The sequence below is a fragment of the Onychostruthus taczanowskii genome, unplaced genomic scaffold (genome assembly GCF_017590055.1).
Source record: "Onychostruthus taczanowskii isolate IOZ18803 unplaced genomic scaffold, ASM1759005v1 scaffold59, whole genome shotgun sequence".
Taxonomy (NCBI): Eukaryota; Metazoa; Chordata; class Aves; order Passeriformes; family Passeridae; genus Onychostruthus; species Onychostruthus taczanowskii.
In genome coordinates this window covers 3497394-3516145 of record NW_024503568.1, presented here as the reverse complement: position 1 = coordinate 3516145, position 18752 = coordinate 3497394, and the positions used below count along the sequence as shown (strand labels likewise).

The 18752-nt window shown below is 37.7% G+C and overlaps 1 protein-coding gene across 1 annotated transcript in view; it reads right to left on the bottom strand.

The window, feature by feature from the left end:
- Window positions 1-18752, bottom strand: part of ETV1 (ETS variant transcription factor 1) — a 66099-nt gene that overhangs the window by 8836 nt on the left and 38511 nt on the right. Inside the window, exons 8-10 of the mRNA XM_041418274.1 lie at window positions 17469-17716; window positions 5355-5423; window positions 2927-2995 (exon numbers count right to left, since the gene is read on the bottom strand). Coding sequence (XP_041274208.1) covers window positions 2927-2995; window positions 5355-5423; window positions 17469-17716 — 386 coding nt within the window. The remainder of the gene's footprint in view (window positions 1-2926; window positions 2996-5354; window positions 5424-17468; window positions 17717-18752) is intronic.

Genomic DNA, 18752 nt, shown 5'->3' with positions numbered 1-18752 from the left:
TAAGGGTAACAAAACAAAGGGAAGAATCAGCCACCCTCAAATGCAACATTCCCCTGTTTGCTGGGGACTTATAATAACATATTAATATACTAAAAAGCATTTAAATTAATTCATGATTTATGGGAGTCTCACTAAGTCTCTCCCCATGTAGGTTTGATAAATGCAAATCTCTTGCAAACCATTTTGTAATATCCTCTCTTTGAAAGCACACAAACTATTTTTGAAGCAGCTCTGATATGTGAAGAACTGTGTTTGTGTGCCATACTTTGCACAGGCCCCAGTTTTGGTAATGTAAGCTTCATAAAGGTGCAAAACCCCATTGAGTGAAACTTCTCTTGCATGCAAATGCTTCTAAGGAAATTTTGACAAAGTATTTGACTTGGACTTAAACAGCATGTGCTTTATGTATAGGCATGTAAATCCTGCAGATACACAAGTTCCTTTGTGGCATATTGGACTTGCATATCAGCAAAAATTACTTTTACTCATATCTACATATTAAATTAGCATTCCCTCTGAAAAGCAATAAGTTAATATTTTCAAAATTTTAAGTCCAGAAAAACATTTTAAAAAATATGCATAACATTCTACTAGCTCCACAAATTGCCAATGAGAAAACCATCCTGTTACATCATTACTGTCTTTGTTGTTTTTAAATCATATTTATACTGAACAACTCATGCAAACAACAACAGCTGAAAGGTCTGTCTGCTGAAGCAGACAGTATTTTTTTCTCCACACAAGGACTGGAATCCTAGATATACTGGTAAATTCCTTACTTCAACTATCAGAACAGCAAAAGCCTCCAATAAACAGTGTGACCTGTTTAATACGGAAAGTCAGGAATTTAAATTCAACCACAACATTAGGATGTTCTGACAGCCATTACAGAATGGCTCTGCATAGTGAAAGGCAGAATAATAATATTAAAAATGGAGCACTTCCTCTTGTAATCAGGAAAGAAAATTGACTCAATAGCTGTGGAAAACAAATAAATCAACACAAGGCTTTTTGGTTTATGTGAGGTTCAAGTTCCAGTTCTGAAAGTCCTTTTTTTTCAAGGACAGTTTTTTTCCTTCTAATAATAGCTGTGCAATGTGCAAATAGCAAGCACAGTATTACACAGGATCAAATTCTTTCCTAGTGCTGATCTTTGATTTCAAATGAAGCAGCTGAGAATCTTCTTCTGAAACATCAAGACTAGTCCCAGGCTTATCTAACTTTTGCTTTACTGGCCAGAATATTATGACACATCTGCTATTTTTCCCTCAAAACATCATTCTACAAGCATAAACACACCTATTTGCATCATGAGATCAATCTTCTAGAGTACAAAGTGTTTTCTCAATGGGCAGTCATAGAAACTAGCAGCAGACTGCTTGCTTTGCAGACACAAAAATACTTTAATTCTTTTACTGTATTTGTATTTATTTTTCATTTTCATTCCCTTTCCTGTATAATACCCAAATTAACCAAAAAGGTTTTTAAGGAAGACATAAACAAATGCTACTCTTAATGAGTCTTAACTTCTTGTAGTAGCCTCATCCCATTCCCATAAATGTACATATAAATCTGACACTGGTGCTCAGATCAGATCCACAATCACTTTTGGGGAACAAAAAAATACCTGATACAATGTGCTTTAAAAAAAAATTAAAAAAACCCAAACAAGCTCACATTACAAAGCCAGGGTATAAAGTAGACTTTCAATAGAACACTCTTTCTGTGACTGTGTCAATGTAGTGACAATGCAATACTGGAATGAGCAGTCTTCAGTTAGGTCTAATAGTGTCTAAAACTCTTTTATCTATTTCTTACCAACATAAAAATACATGTGATACTCTGAAGAATGTGCAGTTCTCTGGGGTACTTTCATTTCAGAGTCTCCAGATTTTCAGCAAATACAACAAATGCTGCTAAACACACAATAGTTTTGTAATTCATAAGCGAGTCTCAGGACAAAACAAAGTAGGAGAAAAACACCAATTCTACAGGCCTACTTTTAGCTGTAGTCAAAGATTTGTTCACAAGTTTATCAGGAAGTAGCTAATCTTTCCTACTGAAATAAATAAAGCCAGACATACACACACTAACACAAAAGCTACACTAACAACACTACACTAGCATGCATCCACTACCATAATGCCATTCTAGCAAATTTAAGTAATTGGTCTCTAAATTACTTCCCAAAGTTGCAGACTAACGGAGTCACTAGCAAGAAATATGGTGTCCATCTACTTTGCTTCTAATGAAATAAATCCGAAATCAACTGAGTTACACCAGGAAACTGATTTTACGTCAGAGTAACTGAGGATAATTTGGACCATTCATTTTAATTGACCTCAGAATTTCTCTTAAAAAAATCTGCTGTAATTGGTAGTGTTGTGAACAGGGCATTGATTTGTTATCAATCCCACCGAAAAATAAACCACTAATACATTCAACCTAGTGCAAATACATTGGCATGAACACAAAAAAATGCCCTATATACTCACTTCCCACTATTCATTACTTCATAGACAGCAAGAGGCTTAATCCTCAGTAAAACCAAAACTACTGCTTTCTCCGCTGTTTTGTTAATTATAAGTACACCTTTCATTATGTCTCAAACAACAAGTAGTTAGTATGTGATCATCAGTGCAATGGAAATCCTCTTATTACTTCTCAACAGTACAGAACTGAGCTCCTCTGCCACAAATCTGGATGCAGCACCTTTCACTGCCAAAAGCCAAATGACATCCTATTGAAGAGGAGACTTTGGTTTCAAGAGACAAAGGTCAGCTTTGGTTGGGCGCACCACAAATGGTGTGTTAAGGAATTCTAAATTGGAACGTTACAGGGCTTTTTTGATCAGCAACAGAGAAAAGTCCCTCATCTCTTTCTTTTTCATCTCCCTACACAGGAAAAAGAGATGTGTCATACATACCGTCAAACTTCTCTGGAACAACGCAAGTGTCATCATAAAACTGCCTAGGTCCCTTTTCATACATACAGCCTGTAAGTTACAAAGAGAGAGGTGTTTATATAAAAGATGCATGGAGAAAAAAGAGATCACAGGCTTAATGCCAGAGGGAACACTAAGTTATACAAGAATCAGATTAATATCCCACATCCTTTAGACACCGCCCAATCCCAACATTTTGGCCTAAGTACAAGGCTGTTTAATTAACATATGCGTTCCCAAAACACTGTTAATCTCCACCTGCTAAAATGAAAAAGCACCCATTTTTCTCTATGATTTATTACAAAATGTTTGTTCATTTCCTGTTTGAACTAGCATGGCTTTGACATTTAACCATTAGTTCCTGCAGATCTTCTCCCTGCAAGACTAGAGAAGTACCACTCAGTATTTCCTCCTCACACCCACAGGTCACCCTCTCACACTGCTCTTGGTGTTCCTTCCAGTTAAGATCATTTTGTAGAACTTCATTTTGTCATTAAAAGACACTGTCTACAACCCAGCAGGCTTTCTAGCACACCATTCTGTACACGTTTCCTATTATGCTTATGTTTTGCTTCACCAGAACTGTATTGCATATCAGTATCAGTTTCACCAGTGCTACTGAGTGAGACAAAATATCTTCTCCTCTCCTGCCCCCCTCTGACCCTCCTTTTGACTGCCTAACTATTACAGAAGGCTTTTTGCCTTAAGGTTACAGTGCTCAGTTGGGCTGGTTTCCCACTGAGAAGCTGAGGAGGAGGCCCCCACCTCAAAATCCTTTCTTCCAATATATTGTTTCCCTGTTCCATGGGCCTGGTCTACATTCATGTATTAAAAAAACATTTTTTTTAATGTGCCCAGATAACCAAACAATTCAAACTGCTTTGTGTGACTGCCCTGTCCTGCCCGTTATTTACTGCTCTATCTTTGTGCCATAAAGTTATCTATTAACTTTGCTCCATATCTTTACTGAAAATATTGAATAGCAACACTCCTGATATCAATTCCTACAGAACTACAATCCATTCAGAGATGATTGGCTGGTGACAGCCTCTTTTAGATCTGTCAGTTGGCCAGGTCTTAATGTATTTAACGTGTACTTTATTGATATTGCTTTGCGCTAACTTCTTGATCAGAATGTAATGCAGAGGCAAATTGAATGCCATAAAAAGTCAAACTATACGATACAAGCATCTTTATCAACCAAACTTTTATTTTCAGCAAAGAACAGAATCAGATTTGACATGACCTTTATTCTGTAAAATCATGTTGATTGATTTCCAAATACAGAAAACAAATATTTAGCTAATATCATTACTTTTTTACGTCATTCATGAAAATTCTGCCACTTCCAACTCTTTACAAGTCCATAACATGGATTAGATGGGTTTTCCCCTATCAGTGCTATGATTAAAACTCAGTATCTTTTGCCCTTATCCCTGCAGTTGGTTTATATTTTTCCTGATGTCTCTCACCTCCCTTATCAAGATTTTATACTTCATATAATTTCATATAACAAGACTAAGAAATTTCCATCTCCTGTTTTACCTTCTTTGTTAAACACTATCTTTTTTTTTTTTCTGTCTTTATTTCAACCCAGAAGCAGATGGGATTTTAGCCAGATGTGCTATCTTTTTGATTCTATCTTTACACCAGCAAATGAAGTCTTCCTGGAAGACTTTGATTCACACATCTATCTGGATTCTCATCAATCTCACAACCAGATTCCTCATGTTTCTGAACTTTGCCCACTGGAAGAAAAATAAACCCTAAACAAACAAGCAGAAAATAACATATTGCTAAGACAGATAAACTAAAACAGGACAGTGGAGGCTATAACGTCTCACAGTCATCTTAGTTCTGCTGGACTTTTTATTTCTAGTATATATAAAGTGCTGTCACTCAGAATTATTAATTTTGACAATTATGTAAGCTCTGTTCTAGTGAAATCACTGGGAATTTTGGTAGGTCTCAATTTAGGCATAAAGTGCATCAAAATATTGCAAAAATAACGACAAAAGGAAAAACTCAAAACCTTCACTGAATGTGAAGTATAAAATGAATTACTTAACACAGTTAATTGAGCCTATCATGCTAACAGCCTGGAAAATATCACTTGAGCAGAATGGGTGAAACAGACAAATTTTTAAGTGTGTCTTCCTTTCAAATGCTAGAGGCCTTGAAAAGCAAAATGAGGTAAGTTCATTATATAATTGCTTCTATCCTGATAAACCCATGGCACTAAAAGAAACTACAAAAAATTCAGTGCATCAGAAACTTAATGAAACGGGAAAGAAGGACGATGCAAGTCTTCCCAGCACCAGAATTAAACCAGTGAGCCCCAGATACCCCCAGGTTTTTAAATTTTTTTACATTTCTGTCATACAAAAGTGATACATAATAGAAAACTTAACTTCTGTTCTGTTTGGGTGAGCCAGGAAGCCTTCTTGCCTCATGTAAATGGAATGGCAGCTAGGCACTTCTGAAAGGAGAAGATGACAATGCAAGTCAAAAGACTGTCTGGAATTAAAATGTGTGGGTTATCAATGGGACAAGCAGCAGGAAGAACAGCAACAGAAAAGGATGCAACTTATAGTGAGAGGGAACCTGTCAACACACAGCATTTCATAGCAGCACACACCACGCATGGCCAAGGAGAAAGTCATGATGTGAGGCTCGCAGATCCTAACTACGATAGGCACATGAACTCCAAACCTCTTGTAATCAACTTTGCTAAAAGCTGACTCCCATGGCAATTACACTTTGGAACATTCACCAAAAAACTCGCACCAGTGACCATGAATATTTTAAACCCTGTGCTTGTATATCTATCTTCATGGCTAATTCAACCCAAAATTTTTAATCAATTGTGTCACACTGGAGACTTATAAACACTACATTTACACAAGGATGTCAAAGTGAATTTAGAGTACGATAATGCTTTTTAGACTCTGGTTAAGGACTTCAAGGGTTAATGAAATTTTCTGCAGTTGCTAAGAATTTTATCTAGAAATTTAGGGATCTATCTATATAACTCTCCACTTGTGTTTAAAACAAAAATGGCACCTTCCCAAAAAAAATACTGTGCATATTCCAAATAATACTGATATTTATTTGCTGTTCTCCACCTCTGCTCAAATCTGCAGAAAGAATGAGAAACGCCAAATAGAACAAATGAAAAGCGTATTCTTTAAATGTCTTTCTTTTTCTTCTCCGTGTCTTGCACTGTCTCCAAGTAGTCACATCCTGTGCACAGGGACTTGCAAACAGAAACACACTGTAAATGTTTGCCCTTCTAGACCATGTTTAACCTACTTCTTGGATATCAAAAGTCTTGCTTAACAAAGTCTATTTGATCTTGCGATGAACTCCTACCCTAAGCTATGCAATCTGTTACCAGTAACTTGTAACTCTTTAAGAGATGCAAACAGAGGTCGAAAGAGCAGACATTATTTTTCCAACACCGCCTACAGACTCTTTCAGACTGTGATTCCAAATTTCACTGTTCACTGACTAGTGATGAGTATCAAAGATTTGGCAGGATAAGAAAATGAGGTTTTACACTGACTTCACAAACAAGTGAAACACAGGGCAGTAATAATAAGTTTCCTCTAACAGTCCATGGTCCCTCTTGCACATCTGTGCCAAACTCTTCATTACCTCCTCTCTCGATAAAACGCTCAGCGCCTGCCTCCTCAGGCCTAGAGAATCTCTAATGTCTCAGGCAGCTATTCTGAGCAACCACAGGAATCAGTGACTCAGTGATCACCCCAGTCAAGTATAGCTCTGCAGACTAGAAGTCAAGGCTACAAGCAGTGCTTCACCTGCAAGGAATCATTCATGTTAGCAAGTAGATTGAATTCTGAGGAGAATGGAAAAATCTACGTAAAAAAGAGGAAGCTGTAGAACCGAAACAGATGCTATTTTCTATTTTAGGTAAAGCTTCTCTAGTATTGGCAGCAAAGCCCTTTTTGACTCATGAACTCCACTCCTGCAAAGTAATAGAGCAGAGTACACTGAATAAAGAATTATGCATGCATCCACGAAGTTGTCTTCTTAGCCAAGTTGGGGTTTCATCTCCCATGCTCCTAAGTCAATTATAATTAACATCTGGAGTCTCTTTAAGGCAAGCATTGTTTGTACCAACATTACTTAATCTTCTGGTTAGCTTGTGCTTAAACAGTCCACAGAGGACCAAAAAATACAGCAACGAAGAGTTTATTTCTCGTAAAGTAACTAGAGTCTTGTTATCCTAAAGTGCTATCAGTTAATTTATGACTATCAGAGTGGGTCAGACTCTAATCAAATTGTAGAAACATTTCCAAAGTGATTATTCAATCAAATGACTAACATGGTTAATTAGGAGCCATAAACATTGCTCTGAAGTTCATCAAAGTAATGACTTGCCCAGAAAAATTACTGCTAATTAAATTGCCTGCTGCTTTCATTTCTACCTTATCTAATAAAAAGTCCAACCAATGAAATTTAGTATTGCAGTTTTAAATCGTACTAAATGCTTGACTAAGACCCAGAAGTATTTTTACATGCTAAGCAGAGCTACTTCAAAAGAAAACATTTTAGTGTAGAAATTACAGAGCAATTATATGTTTCCTTCTTCTTAAACCATTGTTTCAAGACAACAAATAAGACAGAAGCAGGCATGAAATACTTCCTGGGCAAGATCCAAGAGATGACTGATTTATCATCTTTTTACAAGTTTTGGTCTTTGAAGAAAAATGTGCCTGCATTTAGACATACAACAAGCTTATTTCAGACTGTTAATGAAGTAATTCACATTGTAAGGTTACATCAGCTCAAGAACAGCAGAACCCCTTAAAAAAAAACCAAAACACAACAAAAAACTAGCTAAAAATATGGAAATGTTAAAAAATTGCTTATCTTTTATTATCATTTTGGAATACTTAGGGGGGTCATTCTTAATTGCTCTTCTTATTAACAGAAACATAGCAGTCACCTTAAAAAAAATGAATATGGTCTTATATCCTAGACCATGAAATCATTCTTTTCCCAATAGGTGCTGTTTTAAAAAGTACACCTAATCTAGACACTGCAAAAATACCTCCTCATCCCGGACTGTCACAGAGAAAAATAATGGAAATAAGTTCTGCTATGCCTCCATCAAAATACATCCAAGCAGAAAAAGTGCAAGCTGACTTTGTCAGGACAAGAAAAATCTGCTATTGAACTTAGCAGGCACAGATTCTAAGTTTAATTATCAAGTAAGACACTTGAGTGGTCCCTTGGTAAGGTAGTTCATATTAATTATCATTCAGAATTTAAGGGGTTAGGTTGTCTTAGCCCTGTATAACTCAGAGCAGCTAAAGAATCCTTAAATCCTCTTTTCTGATTGTTTTTCAGAGATGAGGATGAGATTTCATTCCCACAATCCCACCCTGCACAGGAAAAAACCAGAATTTCAGCCCGTGTCCCTAGCCAGAACAGTCACAGGGAAGATGGAGCTTCTGCAGGCAAAGGGATGAAATGACAAGACTGTATTCTATGGGATGAAGCGTCTGACTGTCTTCTTCTGAATGAGGCAGAGCAAAGCAGGAACTGGAAACCTGAACCAGGATTTATTCTTCAGTAGTTCCCGTTTCTGGCTTTACACAGCCTCCCTAACTGAAGGGCAGGTTGTTATGTTACACTCTAACTCTGAATTATTTTTCAACTCACTTTTATCACCATCAGCTGAAGATCTGGAGGCCCAGGGCACTCCCCATGGGCTGGTGACAAAGCACAGTGCGACACAGAGGCGTTGCATCACACGTGTGCACGTGCAGAGGCAGAGACGCCGAGATGGAGCCTTAGAAGGCACAGGCCACCTGAAACAGGGTGGGAGAAGAAGGGAACTGCCTGCCTGGCCTCATGCTCCATGTGACAGCTCGGTGAGGACTGTGCTGCACTGGCAGGCAGCTGCCTTAGTCAGGGAACCTGTTAACGAGTCACTCGAATTCACCAAACACTCAACTCATAGTGAAACATGCCTAAGTCCCTAAAGATTTTAAACAAAGTGATAATAAGACTGCAACCTTTTTACTGTTTTCCTGCCCACTTTTCCAGTTACACTTTATTACCAAGTAAGTCATATTAGAAGCAGATTCCATAAGGAACTGTTTCAAAAGGACCTGGTCCCCAAAACTTTGAAGGGACTCCACTGGAAACCCTGCAATTTCGCTTATACCATGTCATTCTAAATTGTCCTTTTGGTCTGAAAAGTAATTGTGTGAATTTTAGCCCCTACTTTATTAATTCAGAGTTTGTGTGTCTATACAGATAGACTTAAATATGCCACTTTGTCTTCCCATAGACAAGAAATGCAGCACATGCAGATTCTCTCCCACTGCACTACTGGGTACAGAAGGGCATGCACAAGTCCCCTGGGTAGCTGGGACAAACCTGGTGTCACTCCCATGTGCCAGCCTGACCCTGTGAACACACTAGCAATCCCTTTGGTGCCAGGCAGAGCTTCCCTTGCACAGTACAAGCACTTCTCTGCTACATGAGCAGGTGGCTGGTGTACTGGGAGAGATTTTTTCCAAGTGCAGAGAAAAAAGTAGCCTTTTAAAAATAAAATGCTCCAACTAGAACACATCATACTTTTGGCATTAAACTTAAAACATCACAATATCACTGCAAATAAATTTTCTGTTCATGGATTTCCAAGAGCACTGACAAACTGTCTACAAAGGAGCACTTCATCTACCACTGAAACACATTCAGCCTCCTGGTGGAAAGCAGCTGTTTACAAAATCCTTGAGAAGTTCTGACCAGCTCGAGGGTGAAGATAATAGTGAAATCACCAGAAAAAAAGAAGCTTTTTAGGTAAGAATGGCAATTCTTCAAACAAGATCACAACAAATTGCTCAGGTAGCACCAGGAATCACTAAAAAAAATGCATGACTTGTGTTTTGCAGGGAGAAGTAACACATTATTATTTTTTTCATTTTTAAACCTGCAGAACACATTTAGATTGAAACTCATATCTCCCCAAAAGGTGATATTCAGCTAAAAGTATTGGAACTAATTACAAACTCTTTATACAAGAATTGCTTGAGCAATTGACCCGCCACTCAAATGCTGGTGGATCAACTTTTCGTTCAACCACCTTTAAAAGCTTTATCCCTTCACAAGCTATGTAATGAACAGAGTCCTACAAATTGGCAAAGTCCTGGCAATACAAAAGTCAGCATTATTTTTTTCAGTAGCAGATTCAGCATGAAAAAATGTAGGTGCACTGAAATTACATGGGTGACAACAAATATAATTTTTTAAAAAATCAATTTAAAAATTAAGCAATCTTTTCCCAAATCATTATGCAATGTAGAAACATTCAGAATGGAAGGTTTTATTCATTTTCTATGTCACCAGCCTTTGTGCCAGCAATCTAGGAAAAAAAACCAAAAAAACAAACTCACAAGAATGTGCACTCATAGATACACATACACTTCCTTCTAAAAATAGCTGATTAAAATTGTTAAAAGTTTAATTTCTTACACCTCATTTCACACAAAAACTTGTCAGAGAATTAGGTTTGGCCCCACCGGCTCATGTCAAAGTGGAAATATTACACAGATACAGAAAAAACCTTAAGCAAACATCTTCCTTTCCACGACTTTGGTTTTTAGATCTATGACAACATCCAATGTATTTTGTGAGGCCAGATGTCAACAGCCTGTCTAGGCGATGTGTAACTTTTTGTACAGCAGAACAGGAAAACAAAGGCTCATACATTCAGCTCTGAATTGAAATTCCACATGGAGCTGATCTTTTGAGCATACTTTAAAATCATGTATTTGCTTTTATTAACCTCAGTAACTGTAAAGTGTGTCTTAAACATTGCTCTCCTTTGAATTCAACAAAAGGCAGCAGAATTTTCTCTCTCCCTCGCTCCTTTTGTTGGTAATCTTACTGCAAAAATGTCTGTGTTGCCTTTTCTCCCCCGCCCCATTCCCTGCCTGTAAAATCGAAGTTGGACAAACACTGCACGGCTGAAGTGACATATTTGAATGGAATTCAGACCAACCAGTTCCTGTTTATGTTTCTGATTTGAGAATGTAGCCTTCTCATTCACTATACATTAGAAACACACCAAGGCCATAAATGGTGTCAGGTTGCAGGCAGGCAGGGCCAAGCAGCATTAATCATTACTTTAAGGCAACTGGCAAAAGCAGCAGCTGAGGGAACACTACACCCTTCAGCTCCGCATAAATGGACATTCCAGGGTTTGGCGTGTGTGGGTTGGCTTTTTTTTTTTTTTTTTTTCCTTCAGCATCCATTTTATGAATGAAACTTCAGGCTGCACAGAGTCCATTCATATAAAAGCTATGCTCACAGGGCTCAGTCTCTCGGGATCAATTGGTCTTGAGCAAGGCTGATGTGATTGGTTTAAGGCAGGCTTCAGCCTTCCATTACTGATTTAAAATGCAGCCTGTGTCCATTTGACCTGCCTTAATGCACAAAGAGTAAATCCAGACTGCGCTCTCAATCCTCAAATCAAATCATTAGCCAGTGCCACTTACTGTAACTGTAGATTTAGAGGATATTTATCCATTTCTTTGAAAAACAGGGACTGCAGGACAATTTTTCAGATTGTATTGTCTGCCTTGAAAACAAAAATACATATATGGTCTCCTGCCTGTATACTCACATTAACTTAGTATTCAGGCTTTCCTTTGTTCACAAAGGTAACACTGCAAAATGAAATAATTTCTAATGGCAGGTTTATTTCAGACAGAAATAGTGAATAGAGGAAATCACCCAGACTGACAGTAAGTGAAAAGTTAAATTGCTGCCCTTCACAGCAATCTTCTGAAGTCCAAGATTCCCAAGTTTCCCTGTCAGATGCTCTTATTTTCTGCCGCCATACAGTCCGACAGCAGATTCGTATTTTAAAAGCAAGTACAAAGTCCAGTGCAGCTTAACTACTGAACAAAATTCATACTCATTCACTGAAGCAACACAGCAAAGACAACTTCCCAAAACACAAGGATAAAATATTTTAGACCGCAGGCAAAACTGCAAAACCAAATTTGAGGGGGGGAGAGTTCTTAAACTTCCTAACTCAAGAGCAAAAACCTGTCCCTTCTCCCCTCCTGCCTTTATGCCATCTGGATTTTCACTGAGAACAATTGTACTTTTGTGTATAAGAATTTCTTTAAGGCCATAAGGAGATGCAGTTTTGAGATGTGTGTACTGAAGCCCCATAACCAGGAAAAGGATTGAGTCAGTTCTGTTTCACAAAGCATTTTAAAAAATGTGTTCAAAAATACTGCAAGTATTTGCAGCCTGATTTAAAAAAAAAAAAAAAAAAAAAAAAAAAAAAAAAAAAAAAGAAAAGAAAAAAGGAAACTTGGAGAGAATTTGAGGAAAAGACTCAGCAGCTGGATGACTTTTGAAGCAAGACACGAAATCTGGAGTCACAATGACAGAGTACACACACAATCCATCTACAGTGATTTAGAGGTGGTACATTGATACCAATCAATTGTTTTCAGTGAGCTGTAGCTATGAGCAAGGGAATGCAACCAATCAAAGAGAAAATTTAGGCTTATGATCAAGAAATATTTCTTAACTGTGAAGTCTATTTGTCTGTGAAATAATCTCCCAGGGGCAAAAATAGAAGTAATAATACTTAGCAATCACACAGAACTTTATCTTTTCAGAGCATGGTACAAAAATTAGCCAATATAAACAAAAACAGTAGTGGAAGCACCATGACTTGTCCCATTTTAAATGCTGCACTGGTCAATGCATTTAATGCAGCACTGGAGAATATCCTGGAAAAAATAAACCAGGACTGCCTCAAATTTACTTTTTCTCTTCACACTAGCATCTTCAAGTATCTAAATTTTGCCTTCAGAAGTACAATAGAATAACAAACTGTTTAAAAAATAAAGGGGGGAGGAATCAAGCTGCAAATAAATATAACCTGAAAAAACAGTTTTTTCCCCTTGAAATTTCAATTCAACGCTTTCTCTTACGCTATTCTGCAAACTCCCAAATTTAAGAATACATTGGCTGATGCATAGGGAAGAATATGCTACTAGGGGTCTTTTTCCACCCTAATAACCTCTGATTTGCTTTCTAAAACCTCATCAGGTATTTTAGAGGACTCTTGCATTTTATTCTGTTTCCCATCATTAGGTAACTACATTTACAACATGGATGGCAGAATGCTAACAACATTCTATACCTGTAAGAGCAAACTTAGGAGGTTAAGTAAGTGTCATAATTAACAACTTCCTGCACAAACTTTATACAAATCCTTTGCTGCAAATATGATAGAGCCTTTTGCTCCATCACTCTTGTCTTGAGAGCACAGGTCAAAACTCTTCGTGGGAAGGAGAGCCATGCTGCAAACAGCTTAACAGGTGGAGCCTCTGCTTCATTTGTTACAGGGCTGGAAGTTGTCTATGTACTGAGGCAAAAGTTTTCAAGAAAAGAAAAGATAATGCAGCTGAATGGTCAACTTTAGGCTCCTCAAAAGCCATTCCAGCTCCAACAAAGTTTTTCTAAGTAGCCACATTGCTTCTGCCAGATTTTTGGTATTAGGTATTTTTATATTGCTTATACTGAGACCCTTATCTGATGTTCCCATAATTCTTCATCTAGAAACATGAAGAAAGTCCCTAGGAGCTAGGATTTGAACCTATGTAGTACATAATGTTCTTTTAAAAATCACCCCGTTCTAACTGGGTATCCAAAACAAACAAGTTTATGTATCTGATTTGTCTCTCAGCCTCCGCTCATTTCTCTTAACAAAGGGGCAGTTGCCCATCCATTCTCACTTGCCAACATAAGGTATTTGCTTGAGAGGCTTCAGGAATTAAAGGGATGAGTAACTCAGAAAAAAAGACATGGAGGCTAATAATTCTGTCTGGAGAGTTCATTCTTTAAGTGATGTGACTACTGTCTCAGAAGTGACAGGGAGAGAATCCAAATTTTCTAAGGTCCGTTCAAGCGTATTAATTGTAAGGCTAGCCTGAAATGAAACTGTGAGAACAGCCCTGCTAATGCCTGTAACACATTCAGGAAGTACTGAATCTACCTAAATTTCAACAGAAAAATTCCTGGCAATCCATGACTAGTATATGCAAGCAACAGTTCCTCTTCTACTCATCTCCATTACCACTGTGTGACAAATTTCATTTTCAAAGACATGGTTATAAAAATTTTGCAAGAAAAATAACTATTTCAATTTTCCAAAATAACTATTTTCAGTTGGGCAAAACCAAATATTGGGCGACTGGGCAAAACCAAATATAAGATTTAATAATTTAAGATGTTGTTTTAAAACTTGATTTTTAGTACTAATTGATACACATACAGCTAGAGTCATACCTTACTATATTTGCAAATATACTACATCATGTAGGAAGGGTTAAGCCTGTGAAGATCCTGCTCAAAAATAAAGCACAGAAGAGACAAGCTATATCAAGTTTGGCCTCTTTGTTTAAGTACCTGAATACATTACTGAATTCTAGAAGTGCTAACTGTACAGGAATATCTACTATTAGGCCTTGTAAACAAAGGTCTTAGGAAGCCTTCTGGAGTATATTCATTAATTATGCAAAATTTCAAAGCTCTGTATGTCCCTGGCTGCACTTCTGTTATTAAAGTTTCTAGCTTTACCATCCAGTACTAAATACATCTGACTGTCAGAAAAAAAAAAAAAAATCCATGGCAGCAAATGTCTGATTGAATCTATATGATGCACTGTGTCTTCCAGAAGCGTGGATGGATAAGGGAAAGCCTCTACTCTGTTGACATTTTTCTTTTTCCATTATCTCAAACATCTCCATTATCTCTATTCTGCAGTAGAAATTGCATACCTGCAATTACAATTACAACTAATTGATCTGCCATTTCCCATGTCATAATTAATGTCATGTTTTAATAGAGTTGTAATCATTCTATAATAATGCTTTTCATTCACCAGCTTCCCACAAAGTATAAAAGAATAGCGCACAAAAGCGATGAACTTTTACGAGTCCCTTTCAAAAACATCCCAAAAGGAACATCTCAGTGCATTACAATGAACTTTTAAAATATGTTTCTATATTCTTATCTGAGCTGCAATAAAATACAATGGAAAGAAAAAAAGACTTTTTACTCTGGCATTCCTCCTTCCCTGAACATCCATAGGTGAAAAATGAAATCAATGATTCAGTGACAAATACATTATGTTTCCTAAGGGGTTATTTAATGTACTCTTAGCAAGAATGGAAAATGATGGTTTCTAGAGAACAGATGGTAACAAGACAAAATATCAACAGACCACAGTTGTTGACTGCAATTTATGGAGTGTACAGATGTGTCAACTTAAATGCAGTGATTCTGAGGCCAATAAAAGTACTTCCTGATACCAACAGATTAATTTTTCATGACCACTGGTTACACAGCTATTACATTTTTAAAAACTAATCATTCATCTACAAAAGAAGCAACAATTTTGCTTGAAGATAATTATTATAAAGTGGAATGTTATTCTTGCTGGCACAAAATAAACAGACATGACAGGACTGGATACAAGTTTGTACATCTTCATTTCAGAACAAAATTTCCTGCTTTCTTCCATACAGAATATTCCAAAGAAAGATGAATGTTAGCAGCCAATCCAGATTTAAAGTAACAGTATGCAATAAGGAGATCCCACTACTGAGCCAAATAAGAAGCATATTTACAAAAGGGCTTTTTTTTGACCTTTAATTCAGCAAGATGAATAACAGTGCTTGTGAAAGTTGCAAGGGACTGGAAGTGCCTGAAGCTGCAGTCCCCCATTTATTATCCACTGCCACATGAACTACACAGTCTCTCCCATATGCTCTAGGACCAGAGACACACAACTCCACAAAGCCACAGATCTCAGAACCTTCATCAATTAATGGGTTGAGTTCTGGATCTGATCCTTGTAATTCCATTTCACTTTCATCTTGTCTTATATTTCAGCTTGGAGAAATATTTCACCCCTGGTCCCCTCCCTGTTAAGGGCTAACTCAAATTTTCCTAAGGATTGATTTTTTAAGAATAAGAAAGGGAAAAGTAGCTCTACTTTCCAAATTCCCCCATTCTAACATCAAGATCAACTCTACAACACTCACTTTACATTAATGAAACCACAAAATACCCACCAAACAGAGTGTTAAGTTAGCTACAGAAAGAAAATTTAAAAACTGTTCTACAATATATCAAATTGCAAGACAGTCTTTCATGAGCTAAAATTTCAAAGGACACTTCAACTCAGCTGTCATATAGCCTTTGGAAAATAAACTGCAAAAGCATCTAGCCAGAGACTGAACCAGAAGGAAAGCCCTGGGAGTACAGCATCACCAACAAGAAGGAGGAGTCAGACTGAAGTCAGACAGAGCCATCCATTCCCCCTGCCCAAGTCAGCATGGATGTGTATGAAAGCAATGCACCCTTCTCCAGAAGCACAGCTGGGACACGCTGAAATCCCTCCCTTTCAACAGTGGGGCATGCACAAAGCAGGACCAAGGGCAGACACTGAAGAGGAGCTGCAGAAATCACTTACACTAAAACTGAACAACGTTTTGATTGCATTATCTTGGCTCAATCAACTGTTTAACCCCACCTAGAGCACTCCTCATGTTTTAATCTCAGCTTCTTTTTATACCACCTTTCTTCTTTGTAGCTTCCTTTGCCTTGTTACTTGGTACTCATGACTAAATTTTTTTTTTACTTCCTAATTTTTTCATTCTTTTCCCAAGTATAATATAAATATTACATTTTAGCAAACATTTACAACATTATTCCCTTGATTTATTTTTCTATCCTTCCTATAGCGTATCTTTTCTATTTTGGTCAGAAGCCATTGGGAGCAGACTCTGCCACCACCTCCTCTGTTTTGTACTGTCTGTAGAGCAATAAGGTTCCATTCCAGTTGCCCCATAAGCACAATCATAATAAACATTATTAATAGCAACAGTGTATTCTCTACATCAGCAACCTGGCATCTCAGATTATGTACCTCCACAAAACACAGCAGTATGCACAAACTGAGGAGCTGACACCAATTTGGCCGATTCTTCTCCCTCATCGGTTTTATAGCTGTATAAACCCCACTTCAGTGGAGTTACGTCTGATTTAAAGTAATGCAAGCAAGAGGAGAAAGAGTTCTCTATTTCTGGCACACAAATGGAAGAACTCATAAAATGGAGCACACAAATTCAGAGGTCAAAGATGACATAGTACAGAACAAGTTCCCTCTTAACAAAGCAAATTTGCACTCATTACTTTCTTCCTCGACTTACTTTAATGTTTCTGGACAGAGATTTCTAGAAAATGAAGCCCTTTAAAGAGCAAGAAATGGTGGCACAAGTGACACTGTATTATACAGCAATCTTAATATTTTGTAAGCTGTCTCAGACATAATTTTTGAGATGTGTCAAAAGAGCAAGTTTCAATTCATACAATCAAAACATCAATAGCACTGGCTTGGAGTCAAATATTGTCTTGCTGTGCAGAACTAAAGGAGAATCTCACCTACCTGAATCGTACGCAAAATCCCTAGGTTCCTGTTTAATCATCAGAGGAGGGGGGAAATTTTGACTGGCTGCACTGCCAACCATAGCGTTGTGTTCATAAACTGGATCGTGGTACTCTTGCTTAAAACCTTGAGGTGGGAAAGGGATGTTTGGTTCAGACATCTGGCGCTGATATATTGGACGTCCTTCCCTTGGCATTGCAGGTAAAGGTGGGAAAGAATTGCAAGGTTCAGAGAGCTGGCGGCGAAATCTAGAACACAAATTAGAGAGGTCATGTAAAGGACTCCAGCTACGTTCCATTTCCCAAAGATCTTCAGAAGTCATTATTAGTGGCTGTATCACTTTCTCAATAACGAACATTTTGCTTATGATCATTGTCAAGCGCTCCCATCAGGTTCACTGTCATTGTACAACAGCAGCAAGCAAAGAAACAAAAATCCCACCTATTAATACCAGCTCTAAGACCTGTCCCCACCACATCCTCTTTGCTTTCAATATCTTCCCTCAACAGAAGAGGCAAACAGGAAATGCACCAGCTTCAAATCAGTAGAAAGACTGACATTCTACCACAGTGACATGAAGGAGGCGTAGTCAGAGTTCTCTGCTCTTTCACAAATGTTAGGAACATCTTGCTCCTACTGTAATGTACTCTTACCCATCTTACTGTTACACAGAAACCATTCTGATCACAATAAATACGTTTTTTAATAGAGTATTGTCTGCTCTAACATTTGGAAACATTCCAGAGTAAAAGTCCACTGTTCTGTCCTCTCAGGGGTAGTGTCATGAGAGATTGACTGGCAAGGATGGCACTGCATTCCAGCTGTAACAAGAAGGGAATGTCAGCACCCCAGGAAAAGGAGATGGTACAAATTTCTGCTACCACAATTAATTACTCTCCTGCCTTAACTCTTCGAAGCCCTTAGTCATTTCTACATGAAAGTTGTAATCTGTACAAGCCACACTGCCACTTGCTATTCCCAAATGCTCTTCAGTAGGCAAATAAAAAGAGAACTTCATTTAAAATTGTCTTGTTTCACATGAAGTGCTACTCTCAAGAACCTATGGTTTGTTTTTTTTTTTCCATAAAACCTATCTACCTGAACTAAAAGGCCTGAATGTAATTACTTGGACATCTGCAGGTTCAGAATCATACAGAAGAATACCAGGATGCTTTTTTCCCACTGGGCCCTGATGAACTGCATGCTGTCTTCCTGTTATCTCCTGCATATTACCAGAGTATGACCACAATATTACCACAGTAGTAATCACCACAGCAGTAATTT